This window comes from Pyrgilauda ruficollis, unplaced genomic scaffold (assembly GCF_017590135.1).
Source record: "Pyrgilauda ruficollis isolate IOZ18807 unplaced genomic scaffold, ASM1759013v1 scaffold15, whole genome shotgun sequence".
Lineage (NCBI taxonomy): Eukaryota > Metazoa > Chordata > Aves > Passeriformes > Passeridae > Pyrgilauda > Pyrgilauda ruficollis.
In genome coordinates this window covers 15974206-16000850 of record NW_024513654.1, presented here as the reverse complement: position 1 = coordinate 16000850, position 26645 = coordinate 15974206, and the positions used below count along the sequence as shown (strand labels likewise).

At 36.7% G+C, this 26645-nt stretch overlaps 1 protein-coding gene and 1 long non-coding RNA gene across 6 annotated transcripts in view; one reads left to right on the top strand and one right to left on the bottom strand.

Moving 5' to 3' along the window:
* Positions 1-26645, bottom strand: part of PLCE1 (phospholipase C epsilon 1) — a 139574-nt gene that overhangs the window by 29025 nt on the left and 83904 nt on the right. For 3 of the 5 annotated variants that reach the window (XM_041460928.1, XM_041460929.1, XM_041460932.1), the window contains 10 exons: positions 22050-22366; positions 12770-12915; positions 10733-10991; positions 9840-10048; positions 7307-7348; positions 5544-6210; positions 4869-5051; positions 3905-4022; positions 3349-3508; positions 75-197 (listed from right to left, as the gene is read on the bottom strand). In XM_041460928.1, the coding sequence (XP_041316862.1) occupies positions 75-197; positions 3349-3508; positions 3905-4022; positions 4869-5051; positions 5544-6210; positions 7307-7348; positions 9840-10048; positions 10733-10991; positions 12770-12915; positions 22050-22366 (2224 nt within the window). The remainder of the gene's footprint in view (positions 1-74; positions 198-3348; positions 3509-3904; positions 4023-4868; positions 5052-5543; positions 6211-7306; positions 7349-9839; positions 10049-10732; positions 10992-12769; positions 12916-22049; positions 22367-26645) is intronic. The other 2 variants (XM_041460930.1, XM_041460931.1) reach the window with 1 other exon arrangement.
* Positions 12158-18958, top strand: LOC121350012. The gene is made up of 3 exons (XR_005954628.1): positions 12158-12264; positions 17538-17660; positions 18859-18958. It is a non-coding gene; the product is annotated as an uncharacterized LOC121350012 (long non-coding RNA).

The window sequence follows — 26645 nt, the reverse complement described above, 5'->3', positions numbered from 1 at the left end:
GGAGCAGAAAAATTCCATTTTTCCTCTTTTATAAACTTGGAATTAAATTAGTACAGAAAATAAAAATCTTTTACCTGAAAGATTTGAAGAGCTCCACAAATTCCACAAAAGTCATGCTACTATCAGACACCATGAAGTTCTGAAATCCTTTCATTCCTCCTTTGACACGGCCATGCCAGCTACTGCTGCTCCATGTGCTAAATGAAAAAAAGACTGCTGTAGTTTGGTTACATTAAACTTATATTTAACTGAAATATTATGCAATAGTGTATTAACAGCTTATTTGTGCTCTCCTTAATGCATTTATTACCAATATGTGGAAGAAGCAAATAAAGCACCATCTTATAAGATGCATAATGATGTTTTTTAGCTTGGTTTATAACTGCTATTTTTTTTCTTCAAGACAACTGCAAACTTTATCAGAATGAATAATGTATATTATGCAATTTCAAACTTTCATGTGGAGAAAGGCCTGATGCACATGGCACAAATGAAGGCACTTATTTTACCTTTAAAGAAAACAATGCCAGTATTCTTGTAATGAAGGCTGTGTAGAAGGTTCATTGAAGACATAATAATAACATAGATTGTTCTGTAACTGTAATCATTAATCTAAGTTGTGCAGCTGAACAACATTTTTGAAGTAGAACCAGCTCATTTCCAAAAGTCACATCCCAAAATCTTTAGGCTTCTAGAGGATTTACACTAGTCAGTACAGTTAGGCCTTACTTGAGCAGTATGAACAAGCCCTTAGTGAACTACATGGTGTAACTTGCAATGAGAGGCTGAGCTCTTGAGCACCTTCTGGGGCCTAAACACCAATGAACACACATTGCAGGAACGGGATCTGCCAGCAACAGCATCCTGAAAAGGGCAGGATCTAAGCAACCACACAAATATCAAAAACTATACAGTCTGAACCATAATTAACTGCACAAGTTACAGTATTTCCTTCAAAATATCAGAACACATGTCAGATTTTATTGCTCTGTAAAGTTCAAATATGCAGATCCATTCTTCTACGAATTTTGCCATCAGGCTCAGTACAAATAGTTCAGACAGCTGTGATGGAAAAACAGGACCAGCTTGTTGTCCAGTATTCCTAAAGACATGCCTGCAAGCAGGTGACTTTCTACACAAATAGGCTGGACCAGATTCCTGAGTTTACTCCTGGCATGGGATGGATGCAGGCAATTGAAAACAAAATGTGATTTTAAAATATTAAAAAATACCATGTACTTTAGTTGATAATACTGATTTTGTATTACATCCCTATGGAAAGTACTGACATACTGCATAAAACTTTTTAAACTAAAATAATTCCCAGCATTTTTATAAGACAGGAAAAATAAACCATGATGAGGAAAGCCTCTAGATTCCAGAAAACAGATTAGAACTGCAAAGTACCAAATGGGAGACCAAGAGCAGAAGAAAATGCTCCCCATCTCATCCAAACTGATCACTAAAGATTATCTTCCAGAGTAATGGGAAATCAATACAAACAAAAGGTTAAAAAAAAAAAGCCAAAACCCCCATTAAAACTCCACCATCACCAACAACCAAAACTGCAATTAGTAGCAGTCTGGATTGACTGCTGAGCAAGGAGGTTTACTCTCCCTTCCCAAAAAAGCCCCCATCTCCAGTTTTCTGTATCCTGTGCTCCGTGTCCCAGTATCTTATCAACGATCCTCCTGCTTCCTCCACCTTACAAGCAGCACTAGATTTCCAAGGAACTTGGAAATTCATCAGATGCCCATGTGCTTTGCAGGAATGACAAAAGCAGCTGCAAAATACCTGTGCTCAGAATAAAACTCTCTCCAGTGCTCCGAATTTCTTAATGGCTCATGAAAACTGGATCAAGATAGTAGGTCAAACATGTAAATCTGTTCTGAGGAAGACACCTTCAGGACAGATGAAACTGCCATAAGGTACATCCTGAGCAAGTTCTATCAAGAAGGGTCACAGCAAACTTGGGACTGCTCTGCAAAGTGATGCTGTGGAAGCGCCAGACAGCTTTGCCAGGGAAAACCTGTGGCAACTGGGGGAGGTTCACAGTGCTTAGCTACACACAGATCCATGCAGAAACCCAGCCCTGAGAGGATTTTAAGGAATACGAGCTGTCCTTTTCCAGGGAATGTGAGTTCTCCATTGAACCTTTTAATCTAATTTAGAGAAAACAACTTTTTTGGCATAAAAGCAAAAAGAAGATTTGCAAAACACAGAATAATTTTCCAGAGATTGTAAAGCAGTATTTCTTCAGTTCAGTGTAAAAGAAAGCTGTCCTGACCCTTACAAAAAAACCCAAATTTGCTTACCAAGACAAATCCAAGTTTGTGAATGACAGTGAAAAATAAAAGGAACACAGAGGCTCACAAAGCTGTGTTAGCCCAACCACACATGTTCACAGGTGCCTCTACTCATCATACCTGTTGCCAGATCCAACTATTTTAAGTATAAATACAATCCCCAAGAAATACACAACTGAAACCATTGTACAAAACATGTCTCTACAAATATAATGATCTATCAGCAACAGTAATCTCTTCCATTGTTAACTGTTGCTCTCCTGGAACCCCCAAGATTCACACTCATAATGATATTTCTGCATTCCTTCTCCAGAAAGGCACTGGAAAGCCTCTGCTGAGATTGTCTTCTTGTATGTTATAAAGTACTGTCCACATCCCTGACATATTAATACTGTAACCACTACTACCATCACTATTAGTATCTATAGCATTAATACAATAGTGCACTATGATACCGCACATATTGCAACAGCATAACCTTTTACACTGCCTAAGTGGCACAAAAAGGATGAATTTTCAGGAAAAAGAGGCCTGCAAGAGAAAGACTCCAAATCAGTTCCTCCATTTCCCAAGACAGCACTACAGTCATCACCAGGAATGTCAGCAAAGGTTATTACTCACTCAGGTAGAAATTATTTGTGCTGAGAAACCTCAGAACTTCAGTTCACACATCAATAATGTTTCTGTTGATTTTCACTACACAGAAAATGCCTATAACTCTATTTTGGAGAAGATCTGCAAAAAGAGTTAAACGCTGTATTTGTGCAGTTTTGGAACAGCATTCCAATCTGCTTCTGTAACAGATATAAACTGAAACATGCTGTTCAGGGACTTGCTACAAAGCCATCCTCAGATTCATGGCATTTCAGCTTAAATGTCTTGTGTTCTTCTACAATGTGTTTTAGATGGCTACGAAAAGGCTAATAACATTTCTGGTGTTGTTTTTGTCAGATTTTGCCAGCTGGGCACAAACCCCACATTAGATAATAAATAAGTAATAGTAGCTTCTTTTCTTTTTAAATCAAATTGATTTTGCCCTTACCTAGACTGACTTTTGTTTGATGATATTACAGGAGAGGAGACTGGTCTTGCTGGTGAAGATGATGTAGCTCCTAAGTTGGGAGATCCAGATGCTGTCAGAGAGTGAGCTCTTCTTGATGGCAGGTTGTTAGATGGAGAAGAATTAATAATAATATTTTGATCTAAGGAGAAAACAAAAGTTTTCATCACAATTACATCTGGCCCAATAAAAATGCTTTTGTCCAGGAGAACTATACGAAAATTCATTAAAACATAGCAAGACACTAGCAGGATTCTAGTTTTGTCCCAAAACAGTTAAAAAAGTATGTATTGAACAACACTTACGGATGTAGTTTATCTGAATAGAAAGGGAATGCTACTGAAACTAAATGAGAGAACAATCATGAACAACTAAAGAAGTTAATTTCAGCATTTCTAAGAATCCACAACAAGCGTTCACAGATTTGGAGTTTCAACTGCAAAAGTAACTTTATTTTTAACACTACAAAAAATGTCTGCATAAAAAGCCTTTCAACAAAACCCTGACAGATTTTTAAGTACTGAAGCAATATATTTACCTGGTTCTTCTTGTTCATCAATATCTTGAGGATCTGAACCACTTCTATTACGATATTCCTTACAGCTTTTTACCTTCCGAGTTGCCATTTCATCATCAGTGGCCTCTCCACTTTCACCCTACAAATAATGAGCATCATAATAAACATCCCAAACCTACTATTTCCATTTAATTTCAGTACAATCTGTAACAAAACCATGAGATAAATCAGCTATTCCTTATGAAAGAGACTCCTGTGAGGCCAATAACAGTAGAAAAGAGACAACTTAAGCAGATACATAGCATGGGACCATTAGGTGTTATCTCAGATTGACATTGCACAGAAGATAATGATTGTGCCTCTCTAGAATGCTGCAGCTGGTTTTACACTATTTCACTGGTGCACTGGAGTCCTAAAGAGGTTGGATCTTGTAATTTGAGAATCTTTCTACCTGCCCACTAGAAAATGTGGGTAGCGTAGAGGCGCTAGTCCTGCATTTTCCTCTCTCCTGCCACTACTGAAAGCAGTTTTGTCCAGGAAAAGAGAGGAGACTACCAAACTAGGTCATGTTTCTTTCTCCCATGAAAGATAAAATGCAAGCTAATGCAATGTGGAATAACTATGGCAGTGTTTTTCGAAACATGAAAACAAAAAGGATTAAAAAAACTTACACCAACCTCCACTTTGCATGTTAAGATTTTTATCACCAGCAGTGTTTTATCTTTATACTGAGGGAGCACCTAGAGGTTGCAAGAAGATTCTTTCCCATTCTGCCAGCCCCTGCACCTACACATCCTAACAATGCTGCAAGCATGAAAAAAGAGCAAACTATAGGAAAATAATAATCCTCAAACCTGAAACGACAATAAACAGTTTTAAAATCATCATCATCATCATCATCTAACTTCTTTTTTTCTGGTTCAGAACACAGCTACACAGTGACTGCAAGGAGGAAACAAAACACACGAACAACAAAATATTCTACCCTGATGAGTACTTTCTTCTTTTTCTTAGCTGTGCTGATTCCCAGAGTGTTGTTTCTCTGCACATTGGGCTTCTCAGTGCTTTTGGTGAGAGATCCCGTGCCTGTGCTTCTTGCACTCCATCGTCTGCCTCCAAACAGCTCAACAGCCTGAGCCAAGGTTGGGCCTTCAAACCTTCCATCCTCCTACAAAGATTCCCAGCATTAACAAAACAAGGAGAATAAGGACACATTTTTAAAGCAGTAATATAGATCTCTGAGGAACCAATGAAAGAAACATTGAGAGAATTTTTGATTACTGAATGAATTCCCCAGAGCTATTTTGTTTGCTGCTTTGGGGATGCTTTTGGCCCTAACTATTATAATTCATTATTTTCGTGCCCTTTTAAACTACAGTCATTTTTTTTCTCTTTTTTCTTTAATAAAATACTTATTTCAAAACTCCAAACATATGAAGAGCTTTGTAAGAAAAAAAGTTTAACCTCAGTGTATTGAAAACTTGCAAGGTTTGACATAACCTTGTCTGGAGAATCAGATCTTATTGCTTAATCTGTGCTACAAAGTCGGAGATTTAGTGTTAATCTTTAATCTAATCTTACTTATGATGGAAACTAATTGCATTACATTGAGCTGTTGATATCTTTGAACTTGTGTACAGAGAATCACAGCATCTTTTACCTGGTAAAGGCTGACATACTGTTTCCGTAGCCACTGTAGTCTTTGGTCAGGGAATCTCCTCATTTTTCTTACAGCTTTAGTCAATTCCAGCAATCCATCATACAGCATTCTGGCAGTGTATTTTGGAGCAACAAAGTGCAGCAACTTATTATCAGTAGTCTGAAGTCCATAAAGTAGTGTTATACCATTTTCTTCAAGGGACATATTGCAAAGCTTATTTTGAACACACACAGTGTGCATATCAATGCCCGAGTGTCCCATATATACAGCCTTGGCTGAAAACAAGTCCAAAAAGCCTTCCACCAGTCCAGTATTACCAAGAAACTGGTATTTACCAAGCTCAGCAGTATTGCCCAGCACACTCAGTTTTGCCTTAGCATTTGCAGGGCAAACTGTAGTGGGTTTTGTCCAAGTCAAAGTGCTATTGTCAGGCTGGAGCTGAAGAAAGCACCGAGCTGAGAGATGTGTCTCCTGGTCGTAATGAATGACGGTTGCCCCTTGCTGCATGAACTGATGGACGTCAGCCCTGATGGACAACACGTACCAGGGAATGAGCTCTATCCCATGGCAGAAAGCCTTTTGCTGCTCTTCTGTGGAACTTGTGTCCCATTCTTTCAACTGCTCAAATATGTCACTTTCAGAATCTGAAAGATCTCCGATGAGAAATCTGCATGTGAGCAAAGGTGGGAGATTAATATTTAGTGATACATGTGCTGATTTATGCTATGCTTGATGAATATTTTTTCTACTGTAGTTTAAGTAAATCAAAAACTAACATCACTATATAACTGTGACTTACAGGAACTTATGCAGTTTTTGAAGCATTACAATTTATGTTATTGCAATTCTGCATCAGTTAAGAGATGCTGCTACAGTTACTTATAACTGAAACAATATGATTATATTTTCCTAGAACTTTCCAAACTTTGCATTAATAATAAAAAGCATCTGATTGGTTCTTAAGGCCAACTGATACCAGTTTCTAAATCCACTGTGTAAGACTGCTTCAGCTGAAATATTAAGTGCCATATGTGGAAACTGTTAGCAGGATATAGTGCATTTCAAACAGGACTTATAATCTCTCTTCTATTACTGATTTAATGTGCAGACCTTTCACATTATATAATATTCTGAATACAACTAGTAAAATATTGGTTAAAATACATACCTTCCTCATAAGAATGCAAAAATTCCATACAGCAATGATTCCTCTATGAATTTATTAATTGGTGAGATCTCTGTCTCTTCATCAAATTTATAAAAAAGTAGCAAATAGGTTGAGGTTTTATTACTTGGGGTGAAGGGACTGACAAAATAACTGCATTGGTCTTAAGTGTAACTTTATTTCTTTAAGAAATATTTCTACAAATAAAGGTCATGTGTTTTAAACTGAGCTGATATAAACTGTCTTACTGGATTCTTACTAGGCACATGTAAATTGAAATATTTATCGGTATTACAGAAAATTACATTTTAAAATGAAACAAACAACTGAAGCAGCTCTTTCTCCCGTATGCCCTCAAAACAATCAAACTAGTCTCTGTAAAAATGCTATAACGTGTATTTTGAGAGTAGCTGTACATGGCTGGAGGAGTCTATCACAGCAGAAATGGCAGAGCTTTGTTTATGCCTTGTTTCACACGTTGCAGGCTGCAGATTACAATGTACAAGAAGCAGGTAAGCCAAGCACACACAGACAGAAATGGAGCCTCTGACACGCACTGCCAAAAGCGACACCGCTGCCAATTCCTGAGAGCACTTACAGAGCCTGGGCTGGACCAGGGGCTTTCTTTACAGGGGCTGCCCTGAGAGGCAAGGAAATGAAAACATAAAGGAAACAGTGACACAGATTGCCGTTTTAGAGGAGAAAATTGCAAGGTATACAAAAAGAAAAAAAATTGAGGTTTTCCCCTACTATTTTATAAATTATTTACTGTAATTGGAAAAGTTTAAATTGAAGATAAGATCAGGCTAATGAAGCAATGATTCAAAATAAGGAGCATCTTCATAGGTCACTCAATAATTAACAATTCCATAAAAACTCTATTTCAAATTTGGCTGGGTTTGTTTTTTCATTTTCCTGCATACCTTTATTTTTTAAAAATTTATTAATTGTCAGAACAGAGCTCAAAGAAAGATTAATGTTTGATATTTATCTGGCACGTACAGAAATCCAGGGCAATTAGATAGGTCACTGACTACAGAGTGACAGAGCTTATTTGCTAACGCAACTAGGAAAGTAATTATACCCACTGCCCACTGATTTTATTAGATGCCTTTCATTTTCTTCAAATCAAATTAACCTACCAGCTTTGGTGCATTCATGTTCCACAACACTAATCCAAATCATCAAAAGAAAAACTAATTGAAAATCTTTCTTACAATTATAAAGTAATGAGAAACATGCTATGCAGTGTATTTTTCTGCCTTTATGACCACAATGCTACAATTATCAGATAATGCATAATTATGATATAATTTGGATTTTATACCACTGTATGCAAATATGACAGGTTTTACAAGAAAGAGGACTAAATTTCTTCCTTAGAACCCTTTAGCTGTTCATAGGAATAAAAATACACCAAACACAGCCTCCACACAAGTACAAGAGAACATGGCCCTTCTGCCTCTGTAGCAATTTGTTCCCGTACCTCACCCAGCTCTCTGCACGTCCAGGAAAGACATGGCAAGTGAATAAGGAATTTCCAAAGCCTGTGAGACACTTGAGTTAAATCAGTACTTTCACAATGATTCTCCTACAAGTATTTTACTGTTAAAATCAGTATTTACTGCATGAGAAGTACAAACACTCATAGATGAGTAGGTAGTAGCCTGAACCAGGAAACACGACTTTAATTGTCTATCTGCAGTTTTGTTCATTTAAATTTTAAATTTTCATTTCTGATTCACACTGGGATTTTTAAAATTAACCAAGAAATTATTTCATAAAGACATAAAAAAAGGAACTCCATTTCATTTCTATTTTGTTCATCCAAGTGAAGTGTTTATACGCCTCACTTATTCACCATTTGAACTGTGATTTGCAAGTTGATATTAAAGCATATTGATTAACAAAAAATAATTCCTGGAAGAAAGTATTAGTACTTGAAAGTATTACTTGAAGTAAGTCAAGAGATAACATTAGTGGGCAGAGAAGTGGGTCTGCCTTTTTTGGCTTAATCTAGTGCACCACTTCCCAGAAGCAACTAAAGCCAGATGTGAATAATTCTATTAGAAACCATCCTTTCAGGAAATAATGATTATTTATTTGAAATGAAATTCAGAATTACATGTTAATGAAATAAATGCATTTTAAACAGGAAGATAGCAGTTGCCTCTCGGGCAGTCACTTATTAGATTTAAAGTTTAAGTAGCTGAAGTAAGTTGGATAGTTCTGAACATATTGATATTTCTGACACACATTATCTGTAAAATAACTCAAGCAGCGACTTAAACATGTTTTTTTATGCAAGCCCTCATGTAATTTTACAGTGCTTCACCTCAGAGCAGTAAAGTTCTGTTACTTAATTTGAAGTCAGTCTAACACAGTTACTTAGTTGAAAGCTGACCTGACCCACCTATGTCTACATGGGCTTTGCAATGAAACTTCTCTGCAAAGCAACATTCTGGAAGATCATGTGATGTCCTAAACTTTGCATTTCCTGTATTTCCTGCTGGTGACTAGTACAGTATTCAAGAATGGTCTTCAAAGTGAAATCAGATTACTGAACACTGGGCTTTTTTTATATAGGGCACAATGAAGTAAACTTCTTTGCAAAAAAGCAGGACTACAGCAAACTGAAAATTCAAAATATGTACTCACACATGAATGTTTCCTGGACAAAACTGAAACCCCTCAAAGTAACGTGTCCTTAAAAGAAGAAGTCTTTTGTAGGATAATAAATAACCTTTTTTTTGAAGGGACTAGAACACTGCCTGAGCATGCAGAATATAATGTTCTGAGCTCTGATAACAAATATGTCCTGGTGCTATTCCTGTCGCTAGAGATCAAAATTGTAATTGTAACTGTGGATTTTTAAAGCTGCCTGTGTAAGACAAAAAGGATTTACCCTTATCATGAGAGGAAGTAATTACATCATGATGGAAAATATAGCTATACAGAGAGTTTCCAAGCAGTTGAGTATCAGGGGAGAAAAGTTCTGAACTGGAAATGGATAAATACAAGGAAAGTTGTTAAAGTTGCTCTTATTTCTAAAGGCAAGCCTTGGTAAAAGAAAATCAAAGACGAAAACCACGATATATAGAAGTGGTGATAGTAAATAAAATGAGACCTACTGGTAGCGGTTTTTGTCCTTCAAGGAGTTTTTCCTTGAGTCGCTCCCTTCACTGACATTATCTTCACCCTCTTCAGACTCCAAACTGCGATTGCAGCTCCGAATTGTTTGAAAGATGTTGTTTGTTGTTGATTCTTTTTCTGGATTATTTAAACCATCTTGGCCTACTCGTTGTAAGAAATTATCTTGTCCACTGTAATCTGAAACAAACTATAGATATATCTAACAGATTAGTATAGCTACAAATAGAACATTGTGTCATCTACTTCTCACTGTGGAATTTTTTACTATTAAGAATATTTAGTGTATATTTCCTAATTGTTTCCCATGGGATTCTGTGCCTACCTGCAACACAAAACAGACCAAATCATTTAATAAATCAACTAACACACGTTAAAGTGACTCCTGAAAACTTAAAAAAAGCCTCAGTCTTTAACGCTTCATCTAACAGAAGCATTTTTCTTTTCAAACTACAATAATAGAACTCATAAGAATAGTTTCTTTCCATAGAGGAAAAGCTTGATCTGCTGAGCTTCTAAATTCTGTTTTTAGGAAACTGCAAATTTCCAATTCCCAGTGAATCAAGTGGAAGGTCAGAGTATTTAGCAGAAAATAATTACAGATTTCGGGCTTTACAAAGTTACTTAATCCAAAGTATAAACAAGATCCTTTATTACTAATGCTGGTTTCTCAGTACTCTGATATTGAACTAGGTAGAAAGAACCAAATCTAAATTGCTAAGGAACTATGGGAATTAAATTGAGGTCCATGTAACTGACCAGTCTAATAACAGTCTGGTTTAGAAACTTTAATTTGATGATGCCTGTGTGTAAGATTATATAAAATAAAGCACTGGCTAAGAACATAACATCTCAGAATATTTGTCTCATTTACCTCTAATGTTTCATCCTGGGAGTTATATCGTGGACAGAGTCTGATGAGGCTTGATGCTCCATCCAAAACTTCACAGAGCTCTTTTAAAAATACACCACAGAAAGGAACAACTTTGCAGCCTGGAATATTGAGTGCCCGGTTGACCACTTTCCTGTATTCGGATGATGACTCATGTTGTGCCATAGCATCCTTCAGACTTCGCATGGTTTCAATATCAGTCTGGTCCATAAATTGCCACATTTTTAAAACTTTTCTTGACCTAGTGCAAGAAGAGATCACAACATTTACTAAAAAAATTTAAACAACTTACCTTCAAGTCCAACACCTACAGCATATATGTAATAGAGAAAATTATAATTGCTCAGAAATGAATGAATGAAATCAACCATTATTTTTATAAAAATTCCCCCTTTGAATTATCAAAGAACAAAACTAAAAAGGAGAAACTAGCAATCTGATCTACTGGAGCAGTATTTCACATTTTAATAAAAGCCCAGCTGCATAAAACATACCAGCAGGCTTTCTAACATTCTTGTTGTGTCATCGCCTAAAATTTCTAAGGGCCCATAAAGAAATAAGAAAAGATTGAGGTAACAGCATAAAGATAAATCAGAGTGTTTCTTACAAATTCCTTCAGCTATATTATGAACAATTCATAAAGTAAGCAAAAGTTGAAGAGTTTTAATTAAATTTGTTTTAAAAAATTTACATTGATTTCTTCCCCAATTTGCTCACAAATTATTTACTTTCACAGAAATAAGGAAGTCAGGGACATGTTCAAGCTCTCAGGCAACAGTGCAGAGCTGTAGCCAAAAAGAAATTCTGATTCCCAACAGAAATAGCTGCAAAGACTATGAGTACCTCTGGGAGTTCTTCTACCTTCTGAGCCATATGTCTGTGTAATCACATGGCCTTTCTTCCCACCCCCAGCCTCAGACACACCAAAAGATCCAAAGACACACTCACAGTAAACTGCCCTTAGCCCCACTTTCCATCCCTGTCCTGAAATGCTGCTCATCAGCACTAATCTTCCTCTCCTTTCTCTCCTGTGCTGTGCAGATGCATGAGAGACAAAATTAAGCCCTTAACTGGCCTTGCATTTTCCCCCATAACTTGCATGGCTTAGAGATGGTGGATGTATTCTGCTGAAATATACTCTCCATGCCTATGAGTGTCCCAGAAGAGCTTTATATACCAAAACCATAAACAAATAGCTCAATGAGGTCCTTACTGAACCACAAAGAACAGCAATGCAAACACTTTAGAGCTTTGTTACACAAACATGTTATACAAGGAGGGTCATAGCCAAGAGATGGGAAACTTGATCTTAACTCTTCCCTGCTCAGAGTCATTTGCTGCCCTCTTGCAGTGCTAAGGCACTGCCTTCCTGCTCCCCTGGCCCTGCAGGAACCTGTCATTCCAGAGGAAAGCACACTATGAGCTCTCTCTGAGCCCCTACTCTCTCCTCCTTGAGATAATGCAAGTCCTCCTACATAAGACCAGGACAGCATGAGATCCCAACATCAGTCTGTGTAAGTAAATCAGAGGGGTTAAAAAACAGATTTGGCTGTTTGGTCTTTTTTGGGGTTTTTTGTCATTTTCGGGTAGTTTATTTTTTACAGTTAAGACTGATCCTTTTAGAGCATCACTGCAATCATGTTTCACTTATATTCTGGAAATTCCAAGCCCAAGTTACATTAGTTGTAGCTCATTAGATAAACCACAACTTCTTTCCCATCTTCTTTTTACATTTTTAAAAATTTCTGTTAAAAAAATTTTTTTTCTAATGCAACATATTCAGCATCCACCAGGAAAACTGATGGAGTCTTCAGAGCATTTTGAGAAAAAAAGAAAGGGTTTAGCACGCTTCCTTTTTTGAAAAGGGATTACTAGAAAGTCACAGCATGAGATGATGTGGCTTAGCCAAGGATTTTTGTTTAGTTTCATTGTTCTCCAGAGACATCTGCTTAAAAGAAGCTACAATGTAATCTACCACTAAAAAGCCATTAAAAAAAAAAAAAAAAGACTTGCCAGTACCTTAGCCCTGCCAGGAATTCCATTACAGCATTGTAGTTGCCCATATTCCAGCAGCATTTTGCCACATGTACTAAGTAGGAGAAGACTTCTCGTTTCTCCTCCATAGAACCCGCAGTCAGGATCAGCCAGGTAACCCAGGAGCTCACCTGGTAAAACCAAACAGACAGTATGGTCAGCCAAAGCAATGTCCCTTGGCGCATTCATACATCCTTGACAGATAACGTGGGTTTGTTTGCTTTCTTCCATCAGGAGGGTATCAGTCAAAATTCCACTTACACGCTCATTGCCAAATCACATATGCACTGCAAACACAACCTACACAGTGACATTCACATTACAACAGTTAAATCATTAACTAGTCTAGAAAAACTTTTATTAAACAAAAACTACTGTATCTTAATATAAGATAATCTGAATATGCATTTATGCCACAGAAGAAAATGGACAGCTTCAGGTAGCGCTGATTTCCAAAGCTGCTAGAGAGATCTGCAGTGTAATTTCTCATTAACATGGCTTATAGAACTCAGCCCCACATAAACTTTGTTAACAATATGAACAGTGAAAGTTGATAAATTGGAATTTCTTGGGTTTGGCTAATTTCATAAAACTAAATGCATTTAATGCACAATTTTGCTAATTCCTATATGCACTGAACATTTCAGATAATTTGCATTATCTGTTTGCAAGATCACGAATGAAGTAAATAAAAAGAAAGTCCGTCTTCCAAAGTGTGTCCACACTACCAACTTCTCTTTGGTAATTAATTAATGCCAGAATCAGAAATCAACTTCATATACGATTCTGTTTGTATTTAAATAAAAATCAACCCTTCATTTTATCAGCGTGCAGATTTTTCTTTCCAGTTTATGTTCCCACAACATCCATAAAAAGTAGCTATATTTCACATGGAAAACTAATTTAATCCAACTGTTTCTTTTTACAATATGACTCCCTGGAGGCTTGATTTTTGTCATTGTGTAAACACTAAGGAGGCAATAAACATGATTTGTTTACTGACACTGTGTTCCATTCTTTGGTCCTGAAGGACTCAAGTGTTTACAGATAATACCAGTGTGAAGAAGAGAGGCTTATAAAAATTAGGAAATGCTGGCTTACCCTTCAGGGGCCATAGATTTTTATTTTAAAAACCAAGCATGTGAAATAAAATGTAAATGCATCAGTATTAACAGGAAAATAACCCCACTGAAAATACATAGGGCTTCTATTTATGCAAGTCTATACAGACTCAGTGTTCCGAGCCACCCGCTCCTGAGGAAGGAAAATCAAAGACTACAAAGAATCTAAGTTACTATTTAACTTGTCTGAGGACAACATCAATCAAGAACAATAAATGAGAAATGTCCATATGAGAAGAAAAGTCATACCCCCCTATATAGGAAAAAAAAAAAAACTCACACTTTTAGGACTGAATTCTTGGAAGATTTATTCACTGGGGAAATACTCAGGAGTGAGGACAGTGACTATGGGGATGCTGTAATAGGTTGTGTGCATCAGGGACAGCACACTAACCACTACAGCAGGTCAGAATGAGAATCTGTATTCAGCTAAAATTTTATTTGATGTGTTCAGTCAGTTACCCCTAAAATATAAAAACTCAATCAACAAAGAAGTGCATACCTGAAGAGCATGAAGGTATGGAAAAAACAAACCACCATAGTGCATGGCACGGGGTCAAATGAGGGCAAAATCAGAATAAAAGGTAATAAAATAAATCCATTTAAAAATCAGAAACTGTGAAACAGAACAGTCAGACCTGTGGCACAGATTTGTTTTTGCATGCTGAAATAAAGTGACATATTATTTTTGGCTATTATTCTAATTTTCCAGAAACGGCTGTGTTAGGGAATGCAACTGCTAAACATGCAGTCTCACAAAAAAATTAGTATTTGTTTGCTATGAAATACCAAATGTGGCAATGACTTGATTAATATGGTTTTAGAAACTTTAAAGAATCATATAATTTTAAACAGATATGTTTTAATCTAAGGTAGTAAAGATGTAATTATCAGGAGAAAACAGTATCAAAATTGAGAAAGAATGTCTAAGAAGGCAACTGACTTCAGACTCTCCATTAAGAGGAAACCCTTAAACTAGGGCAGCCACTTGCTGAAATTCTATTTAATAGAGAGTTTAAGACCGCTAAAAACAGCATGATGAACTTTTACAATCTGAAAACACAAACAAAAATTATAAAGGGCAGCATGGGTGAGCCTTTGCAGACTTGAGATACTGTATAACACATAAGAGCAAAAGAAGGGTACAAAAGGCACCATGAAGGTCATGCTCACTCCTCCTGCAGGACAACAAAGAGGAGTAAAAAACATTCTAAAAAATCTTTCACTAAAAAAGAAAAAAAAAGTGTCTGAATATTTTCATTTTAAAACAGAATAGGCAAAGGCAGATATAACAGATTGGGCAGAATCAGGGGACAGAAGTGAGCATCTAAAGACACAAACCACTCCTGAGAAATAATGAACATGCTTGCTTTAGAAATGTTGGTATTTAAATTTTTCCTGGAGAACAGGAATAGATGGTATTCAAGAAATAACAAACTTATCAAATTTTCATTGAAATGGGAGTTCAGAAGTGGGTTTCCTCAGATGCTGTCTGTGTACAGCTGAGCTAGATGCACCTCACACAAAAGAAAAGCAGAGAAGAACTCTACAGGCACTTATTTCTTGTCTATGGATTTCACCTGGAAGCTGAATTCAGAATCCTATTTCTTCTACTTTGCCAAGCAATTAGCACAGATGGTATTTTGATGTGGCACAATTTCTCTGTCACTAAACCCAGGGGTTTTCTAGTGGGGGAGGAGAGCAAAGGGAAACCCCACCCTGGCAAGCTCTGACTTCTGGACACTCCAGCCAAGCGGACACAGAACAGCACCTCCTCTTGCAGGACTTCTCTCTTGGTTGGCTTGCAGAGCCATGTCCCCAGATGCACCACAGCCAAGGAACACCTGACCTGAGGATGAAGCACCATCAGCTGCCTTGGTACCGAGCTGCCATGACATCAGCACGAGAGCTTCATGCCCAGGCAGTGCCTGAGCACACACAGCACATCCCAGCCAAAGAGTGCACAGGAGCAGCCTTGCCAAGGAGATCAAAATACACTGCAAGTATTTGCCAGAAAGAGCAGTAAAGCTTTTTGGACTAAGTTTTTGCACTGGACAGCACTTTAACATCAGATCACAATCTACGTTTCAACACAGTAATCATTATTTCCTTAGTTTACTTTTTTTTTTCACACTTTACTTATAGTTCTGTTTATGTAACTCATTTTAAGCTCCCTTCAGAACAGAAATCATCACAGCAAACCTATAATTAGATTTCCGCTGTGCTGCTGATGAGTCTGAAAAGCATGAGAAAATGTATCCTGGCTTCGTTACGATAACCCACATGATTGCAAGACACAAGAAAAGTAATAAATTAACATGATTCACTTAAACAAGTTGATAATAACATCAGTCTTTTCATTCAGATGGATAAAAATGAGTGTCTTTCAGGATTACTGGACACTAATATTAAGTACTAAACAAGAAAAATTGAATAGATGTTTGCTGAAGATTTAAATATTTTCTGGTGTCCTAATAGAAGCACTAGCAACGTTGAGCCAGATTAAGTTCAGATACATAGAAAGTAGCCTCATTTGCAAAGTTTAATAGATATAGGAATCTCCTTCAAATCTGAATCTGAGCACACAGGACCTGTACCCAATGTCTTGGCAATGCAAGCTATACTGAGCAATATGTAAAAAAGATCTGTACAGTTTCAGGTTTTTTGAAATTATCTTTTTATATAATCTCTACTATTTTAACTGCACCAAAATCTGTTGTATTCAATAACTAATTTAACTAATTTTTTTTAAAGTTTTTTGGCTCACATTACTTTGACCAAAGACTTCAAGTAAATTCAGGTTAGCTATTGCTAATGCATTTGGGAAAGGCCTATTTTTACTCAGCGTTAATTTTTTTTTTTACTTTTAAACATGGGAAATACATATTAGTCACTAAAAATGTAAAACGAGCCTATGTTCTTGATTACCTAATTATTGGACTACCACTGATTTCAAGACAAATATCTATATGCAGGCAAAAATCTACCAATTTGTCAGGGCCAGAATATAGCTTATTACTGAGGGTCAGCTGCTTTTACTAATAAAACATGAAGGACATGAAAGAGACACTCCTGATGGAACTTGATCCTCAAGTTATGGTACATGACCTTAAATCTCCGTACAAGTGCAACCTACAGGACTGTTTATCATTCACTCTATGGGAACCTCACTCCATGTAGCACACAGGAAGGAACAGCATTTAATGCATGTTGAATTATTAACTGTATCCCTAAATTTGACATGGATTTTCTTCACTCATTCTCTTACTTCAGTCTTCCAATACTCAAGATTTAGATTTTATATATATATATATATGAATATATATATTCATTTATATATATGTAAATTCTTTACTATCCTCTATATAGCTCTATATTATGTGATTTTTTTAAAAATGGGAATTAACTTATTTTTTATATTTTATGAGAATGTAAATGTAGTGGTGTTTTGAGGGAGGAAATTAACAATATCCAGTTGCGATGTGCAGTGTTTTATCATCTGTAGTTTTTTACACTCATTTTGCCAGCGCTTCAGTTTGTAAAACTTTTACAGCAATTCCCAAGCTACATACTTCAGTGGGTGATGCTACATGGAAGAAATGATGTCTTCTATATTTATATTACATTTTTAGAAACTTCATAATACTTGAGAGATGCAGCTTTCAGAAGTGAAATTACCAAACACAGCTGCCTGCCTGAAGTTTAACAATTACCCTTGCTAGCAAGTAAAACAAAATCTTCTGGCTTACCACAAGGTAAGATTACAGTACATGCCTTCTTTAACTCCTACCATAAATTAGCCATGGATATCTTTCTACAACGAATTGTAGCTGATTTAAGTAGTGCCTAAACTGGAGCAAGAAAGCAAGAAACTTTAATACTGACAAAATAAAGTATGTGTATGAAAAGTCTCTGCATACAAAACAAGGTATCCAAAAGATAAGCACAGCAATCTATAACCCATTTAACCCAGTCATTCTGGTTTTAGTAATTTTGTTTGACAAAAATCAAGAAATTCGAAAAAATCTGAAGAACATGAATAATAACCTCCAGGAGATATCATACAGTAATCATGGCAAGAGGGAAAAACATTTTGTTTAAAAGCAGAATTCTTAGTGTATCAGGATAGTCCCAATTTCTCCCTTTAAAAACAATAATTAAAAACACTAGCAGTATGCAGGATTAGCACTAATAGCTGGCTGCAGTTCCTCTGCACTGCTAACTGTGCACAAACCTGTCAGTGCATATTGATGAATATCTGTCTATATATATTTATACACAGTCCTGCATATATAACAGAACTGGAATTTTTTACATGGGTTTCACTGAGGTTTAATTACTGAAATTTTTTGGCTCTTGCTATAATATGCAAGATAATTTTCAGATGCATTTTTAATATCTGAATATTTTAAATTGCAGATCTTATTAATAGATGGTTTACTTTACACGCTTGTGTGAAATTATACAATATTACAGAGAACATTTACCATTTTAAACCTGATTAAACATGATTCCAAACAAGGACTGGAAAGAGTTTGATATTTGTACAAACACAATTTTTTAAAAAGCATTATGCAAACCCATTTAGGCATTGCAGAAAAATGCTGAACTAAGAGACAGACTGCAATATTTATTTACATTCCATTATTTCAGTAAAATGATATGTCTCTGTTTTGTTAGTGAGGTTTAAATTTGTATTTTGAATGAACAATGAAAAAACCTTCCAAAATTTAACCATTAAAAATAAAATTAACATCACTAAGTGTCCTAAGTAACCGTATTTTAATTAAGTTTATTGATTTTAAGAATGATTTAGTGAGTGATGAACCCACTCCAGTAGCAGGGCTGTACTAACACTGTTCAAACTTTGTTACCTTTTTAGCTTATTTTTTGGCAATTGTATCTTTCAAAAAAATCACTTTATGCATTTGACTTCTGATTTTGCATTTTCAGTTCAGCAGTGGGACTAACTTCAGTCAGCTGTCTGAATGATCTTCCAGTCTGGTGCAACTTTCAATCTAAGAACCCACAATTGCTCTGTTCGCATATGTCAGCATGGAAAATTAAATGTTTCAACTTGTATACAGCTTTATTGGTTTTCTTTTACTTGAAGTTTAAGCCAGAAACATCAAGTTACAAGAGACTCTTTCCATGTTTATATAAAGCAATGATTGAAATTATTTTAAATGTTTACATACACATAAATGTTTATAACACGTGCATTGTGCTTGTGTCTATGTGGTCGCTTTGCTGGTAACAGGCACAAGAGTGGTTGGGAGTCAGTCATAAAGATGCAAGAGCCTGGGGAGGATAAAGAGACAGAAAAAGAAACAGAATCCCAGGAAGACTGTGGCATATGACACTGAGGAAGGAGCACATGTCACTCCATGTAAAGAAGCAGGGTGAACTCATGTCATAAAAAAACCACAGAAAAGAACTAAATCAAGAAGAGAAAGGCACAGTAGGCAACAAGGAGAGATGGCAAAAAAGCTGTCACAGTTATTAGGATCCTAAAACACACCTAGGTACCATTTTCCTAACTCCCCAGCTGCCAGGGCTCTGCTAACTCTGCAGAATCTCACGTTTCTTCCTACAGTTTTACATCCTTGAAAACTAAACTTCTTATAGCCAGAGCTCCATCAGAGCAGAAAAATATATTGCTACTACTACTGAGTGCATAGTCTTAGAGACTTAGAGCCAATAGTTTTGTAAAGGTAGATGTTACTGTATTTCACTCTAATCCTCCCACACTAGCCACTAATTCAGAATCAGCTTTTAATTACACTTAGGAAAGAATACCTGTCTTTAGCTTGGTCTACAGTCTTGCTCTGACGAGAGTCTAAGATCAACTGGATATTATTAGCAGCAAATGAAGTATGAGCTGTGTCTCACCGATGAGTACGTGTTGTGCCCAAGGCTCCACTATTATGCAATTACATTTTTAATCAAACCTTAAAGACTACACACTTTATTTATAGCTGGTGATACTGAATGCACGTAGCTCAGAATCTTCAGGATTGACTGTCATTTTACACAAGTTTTATAGAGTGTTCCTCCTTAATATGTATTGGTAGAAAAAATACTGAAAAGTATACTGCTTTATGAAAAATACTCTAAATAAAATAATTATTATTTAACAGAAAAATGACATGGAATTGTTTTTCCCCATCATGTATCAGAAGCCTGTCATCCTAAAAGTAATTTTGGCTCCCACATTATAAATACACTTCAGTATTTCTATAGGGAATGCCAAAAAAATCAGCAAGTGCTCACTGAGTTTTGCCAACAAAATCATGACTCTTTGTACAAGAATTTTCTTTCCATCTATAAACAAAGACATTTTGAGAGCTCACGCTTGTGATTGGCTGTGGCAACTGATATACTCCACCGTAAGATAAAGCATATAGCAAACCAGTGATTTATTAAAAGCAGTAAATATTTTACAATAACTCCATTTAAACATATAACATCTATGTTTTTAAAAATGTATTCCAGATTATACTTCAAATAATCTATTGCACTAAATACCAAAGAATCTGTGCACTGAGTATTTGGAAATTAATTAAAATTATATAAAAAACTTTTCTGTACAATTACCAAACAAGTTATGCTAGACAACAAAAACTGCGAAGTCACAAACCTCCAAGATTAAAAGACAATGCTGACTATATTATCAAAAGGCAACTTTAATGCTAAAATTGTCATTGATATGGAGCAGACTCAGTAATTTCTTACAAGACTTCTTCAGGACCTACGTGCTTTGCAATCCTGTGACCCTTCAATGTCAGAAGACAATGGTGGTCAGTCTCAATTGTACAGCTGATGACCACACATCCTCAAGAAAGTGCCCTGGCACTGTGCCTCACCAGGCTGCAGCACAGCTTGGCCAGGGCACCTCATCTCCCCTGGCCTCAGCCTGGGGAGAAGCCCCCCAGGAGGGAGGGCCCCAGCAGGGTCAGCACTTACAGTCCTCTGCAGCCACAGCATCTTCTGGAGCACTGCTACTGCAGCTAATTTAAACCATTTTTAGGCTCTCTTTAAAGACTGAATATTATAGTTACAACTTTTATGTATGAGATGAGAGAAGCCAACATATTTACCCTATTTTAGTTGCTAAATCTCAGTAACATGCACAAATAAGGAACACTTTGAAACATGCTACATATTCACTCCCTGATTCTTCTTTGCCCAACACACAGGAAGTTCACTGGAGGTTAATACATATTATTCTACATTTACTTAATATTGTTTTTTTTAATGCACGATTTTCATCTCATCCACCATAAGAATGCAGTGGATAGCAAACTAAAAAAGCATTAAGTCAACTTTATCTTCACTTTATTCCACTTCTACAATTCTAGAAACTGCTAACTGCCAACATTGCACATAGCTCAGCCCCCCTTATCCCACTCAAAAAAAAAGAAGAAACTGTTCCATGTTTCTGCAGCTAAAACATGAATTTTTATTTAGATGGTTTGATTTTTGATTTGGGTTGGGGTTTTGGGTGGATTTTTTTTACCATTTTCTCAATTCTTAATCAATTTTCTATTAAACTTGTCAGAAGACCACCTTCCTGAAAACAAAATAAAATCTTACTAAAGAACTCAACATTTGGCTTGTGAAAATATCATGCCAAGTGACACTTGTTTGTATAACAATGCTCAAGACACACACAATGATTAAATAAATAGTGCAGACTAGCGTAGTTATAGTACGGAAAACACAGAAAATTCTAGTTTATAATACTTCTGTGCTGACTCCTAAGATCATGCTTAGTCTACAAGAATCCAAAACAAATAAATAGAACTCCAGCACCTAAACATAATAATAAACTGACTGAAACTGTACCCCATACTGTCAGTAAAAATACAAAGTATTAGAAGCCTGTAATTTTTTTCTTCATGTTTACTTTACAATGTGCAAGAAAAAGGTAGGCCACTGTTTCCCAGCCTCACTGAGCAAATTGATCACATAGCTCCTATTAAATTCAGTGCAAGTTATTTAGCTAAATAACTGGTCATCTTCAGTTATATTTTAAAAATTTGTAGTTACAACTAAATTTGGCTCGGAGAGATAAAGAAAATAACAAACCCACATATCAGGTAATAACCCTTATGAAAAGTAATTTAAAATTTTTGTTTTACCTCATTAAACCTTGTCACAAGATCTTCTACAGCATTATGTTCACCATTGGGAGAAGAAAGAATAGTAGCAGATATGGATGCCTTAATAGATGGCAGCTTGCTCTGACACTCAGCACTGCCCAAGTCCCTGGTGAGAAAGCAGAGGTAGTCGATGGGTAAGACTTTGCGGTAGAGCTCCTGCTCCTGCTCGGTCAGGATGCTGGCAACCTCCTCCGGGAACTGGATGAGGTGCTGCAGTTCCATCAGCTCCTTGCTGATACCGGCCACGCTGGAGGGAAGGGCGCTGGAGCCAGCCATGGATGCACACGCTTGGCGTTCTAAAACAAAACAAATCAAAAATTCATTAGGCTTTGCCTTTAACTCTTGGACCGTGCTGTGCAAAAGCAAGACAACTTGGTATTTTGGTTTTGTTAAACTGTTCATTCATTTACTCAGCAATACACTATATTCTAAATACTTTCTTTCTATTTAAACAACCTAATATGTTCTTTTATGTGAGGTTTTTCTCCATGTCTTTATATCTGGTGTTGGCTAGATAGAGGGCAACTAGAGTTAGGAGACTGTAAAGCCACCTGCCAAAACACACTTGCTTCCAGAAACATCCAAACACCTTCTTCCAGCGTCCGCAGCCTTGTCACAGCCTCAAATAAAGGGGTCATCTGCCAGAGTGTGCCTCTGCTCTGCCTCCATGTAACAGCCACGGTGCAAAGCAGCTTGAGGCCTTGACTGGGGCACTGAGACCCAATTCCCACAAGAAATAATGTATAATGATAACTGAAAACCCATGTGGGCCAGCATTTTTCTTCATAATCCACTTGCTATAAGATAAATTGTATCTGAGCTTGCTGCATCTTGAAACCAAATGTACAAGGCTACAAAATATTTTTCATTCCTCTCAGAAATGCATATATTTGGGAGCATGCATGTTTTATCTGTTAATACAAAACATTCATGGTAGTTTTATAATATCCCAGCAGTGATATCTCTTGAAAAATAAAACTTTTCCAAAGAAGGAAGAAGACAAGCTTTCTAAGATCGTGTGGGAAGCATGAAACATCAACACAATGATTCCAAAATAGTGAGTGAGTCTTCTTACTAGATAAGTTTAGAATGGGTTCTCTGAAAAATTTTTCAATAATTACTTAAATGTAAAAACATTCATAGCCATATATTACATGCTCTTCATCATTCCCAGAAAAAGGAGTTTGTTTTTTTGCATTGCTTCATGAAATACCTTCAGAAATTTTTTCCACACATAATGGAATTACACCCTAGATCTCTTACCCAGAATTTTTAATATATCTGTAAGCTCTCATGTGATAAAGGGTGCAAATTTTTTTCTCATAAGGACTGATTAAAATTCAGTCCCTTATAATAAACATAAAATACGCTACATGAGTTTTCCACTCTAAGTCATTTTGTACAAACTATTATTAATCAGAGGGAAGTTAAGAAGACAAAAAATTGGTTTTTCTTAATATAGTCTACTGAAAGTCAAATGATAAATTGCAGTAGCCCTAAATAAAGTCTTTGGGATAACAGAACCTATTGAGAAATGTTCAAATACAGAAGAAACTTCTGAAAGAACAGAGACAAATTGTTTCTGTCTACAATAGCAAGGAAAAAAAATAATGGGCTTAATTTGCAACAAGCAGTATCTTGGTTATATAGTGGGGAACTTCAGTGATAATAAAGAAGTGCTGCACAGTATCTGTAGATACTGAGAAATCTCTGTCATTGAAACACCTGCTGCAAAAACTGTGGGGGGAAAGCCAGCTACAAACACCACTGATATGTCACTGCTGGTTTGGCAACAGGTGGAGTGCAGTGATCTCCTGGGCTCCCTTTCAGCAGTCTTTGCTTCAATTTTGCCTGAGACTTCAGTTCTGTTTCCTGCTTCAACCTGCACGGAACTGTTCTGAGACGTTTTGTAAGAAAACACTAAAAGCTCATGTGCACTATTCTTGACTTTGCAACAGAACACAGACTTATGCCTAAATAAAAACAATGCAAAATACAATGCTTGTTTTATACTAGAAGGATTATGTATTTACACATGCTTTACATATATGAACTGAACTGTCACTGTCACAACAAACATTATCTCAGGAAGAGGATGATATGGAAGGCGTGACACAAACACCCACCAACACCTATTTGCTCCCTAGAAGTCACAATGCCTCACTGACTCCACATGCATGAAAGCCCTTCCCACACAAGGCAGAGAAAGCACAGCCTGCACCAGCCTCCCCTGTATCTCACCATTGAAATGGTGGGTGTTTGGTTGTGTCTATATTGTATATTTATTTTAGATCACAAATGGACTTCTGAAGTGGATCTCCCAAGCATCCTCATTTACTGTGCATTAGTTTAGTCTTAAAAAAAAAAAAAAATATTCTTTTCAGACAAAACTGCACCAGAAGATGCGCTCCCAGAAGGCAACTAACACATCCCAACTGGTAAAAAGCTGTAGCTGTCAGAAACATCCAGTCTCTGGAACAAGCACTGAGGTCAGGAAAGGACAGCTGGGCCAGGCAGCTCAGATGATCATGTACCACAGGAGACAGACAGCGAGCACTATGGACAGTGCAACGCCACAGCGATGCTGGTGCTTTGCAAATCCAACAATGTTTGGTAAGTACAGTTGTAAATACCTTATAGCTGCCAATATGGCAGGAAAGGAAGATGTAACTCTTTAAGGAGTGCCTAGTGACTGATAAAAGAGAGATAACATAAGAGCAAAGATGAGCTGCTCTGCAACGCACTGCTTGCTGATGAGGTTTAAATGTGCACTCTTAATAGTTCACCTTCTCCATCACTGTACCAACTACACTCTGCACAAAGACCTCAAAATCTGGCAAAAGTTGACATTGAATTTGCAATAGCACTGATCATGATCCTTTGCACATTACCTTGCCTAAGTATAATCACCCTTCAGGCTCCACTTAGCACAACCTCTCACATCCAAGAACAAGGCTGAACACCACAAAGTGACCACAGCTAAAGCTGGCTCTAAAGCATATCTGTATACTGCCAGGAATAAATAAACCACCAGGAATAAATATCTCATTAGAACTGGATTTCACTAGACTGACTGCCCATTGACCAAATCCAGCAGAAAGCTAGTGCAGGGATTTTGAGTGCCTTTAACAAAACTACTTTTAATGGAACTATCATCTTTCATAATGAAATCTCCACAACCCAGCTTCGCTCTAACAAAAAAATGAAGCTGTCAAAAAGAAAATCTTTTCATGGAAGCGAAGCCAAGATGACTCAAGAGCAGCCACTAGTATTGCTGGATTTGAAAGAAGGTTGAAAATAAATAAAACACTTCCTGATTCCAAACACTGAATTTCAAACTAGCATTTCTCAATTCTTCATTAAACTGGAAGAACTTTATGTAAATTCTCTCTGTAATGTGAGAGCACATGGAACAGGATGCTGCAGCAAAAATGCAGCTGATATCCAAGGAGAGGAACACAGGCTAAACAGAAATCTGAAGGCACACAGCTCATGGCTAAAATATGGCTATAAATACTGAAGAAGTAGAAATAACTTATTTAAGTAAGTAGAATAACTTATTTCTGTTGACTTTTTCTACACCTATAAATATTTAATTCTTCCATAATTCACATCTTTGCAAGTCTTGGTTGCTGGCATAATTTACCCCTCCAGATTCAGATATCTTATCTTTCCTCATTCCAGTCTTCTGTGTTTTATCACAGAAAATCCAGGATCCTAATTCTCAACTTCACCACCTTCCATGATTTACACTCTGCATGAAAGCCTATTTTTTTGTCTCTTTGCCTGTATTAAGCTAGTTTTTTTTTCCTGGACTATTTTTTCATCCTTTTGTGTGTGTATGCTTCAGACTTTCACCATTTTTCACTCCGGAACGGATCCGGAATGGATCTGCTTCTGCTATAAAATTCCTTATCCAGTCTCATACGCAAATCCTCCAGCTTTGTGTTGTCAGTTTGTGTTCTTCAGGAAACAGATAGTATCCTTCTGCACTTTAAAGAATGGCCAGGTCCTCAGAGTAACTTGCAGAATGAAACTGCTTTCAGACCCAAATCTGAAGTTTTTTTACAGTTAAGGCAAGATACAATCCTCACTAAAATTAGCTGCTGCTTCTGCAGTAAATGATACTGGTTTTAGTGTTCCACCGCATCAAGTTAATGCTAAAAATTCAAGAAAATTAGGACCCAGACTAGTCATTTGCGAGTTGCCTAGAGCCAAAATTGATAGCTTTGCTTATCGTGCTGCTAAACAGCTGAAGCAGATAATCTTTAACACAGCAAGTATTGCTTTTATTAATCAAAACAAGATAACCTCTGCTTAGCTTTAACAAAGGACTCCTGGACTGACTTAGTCATTGCTGATTCCCTGGAAACAAAGAGGTCTCTTCTTCTCTAACAACAAGAACAATTTTTTTAAGAATGGGAGAAAAATACAGAGTGCCAGGAAAAAGTCACTGCATTTTTTAAATGAATGCTATCTAAAAAGAGTAAGCCTGACTAGAATATGAAAATCTACTTTCAACAAAGTTTGATGAACTGAAAGATTCAATAACTGGATCTCTGTCCTAGTTTTCTT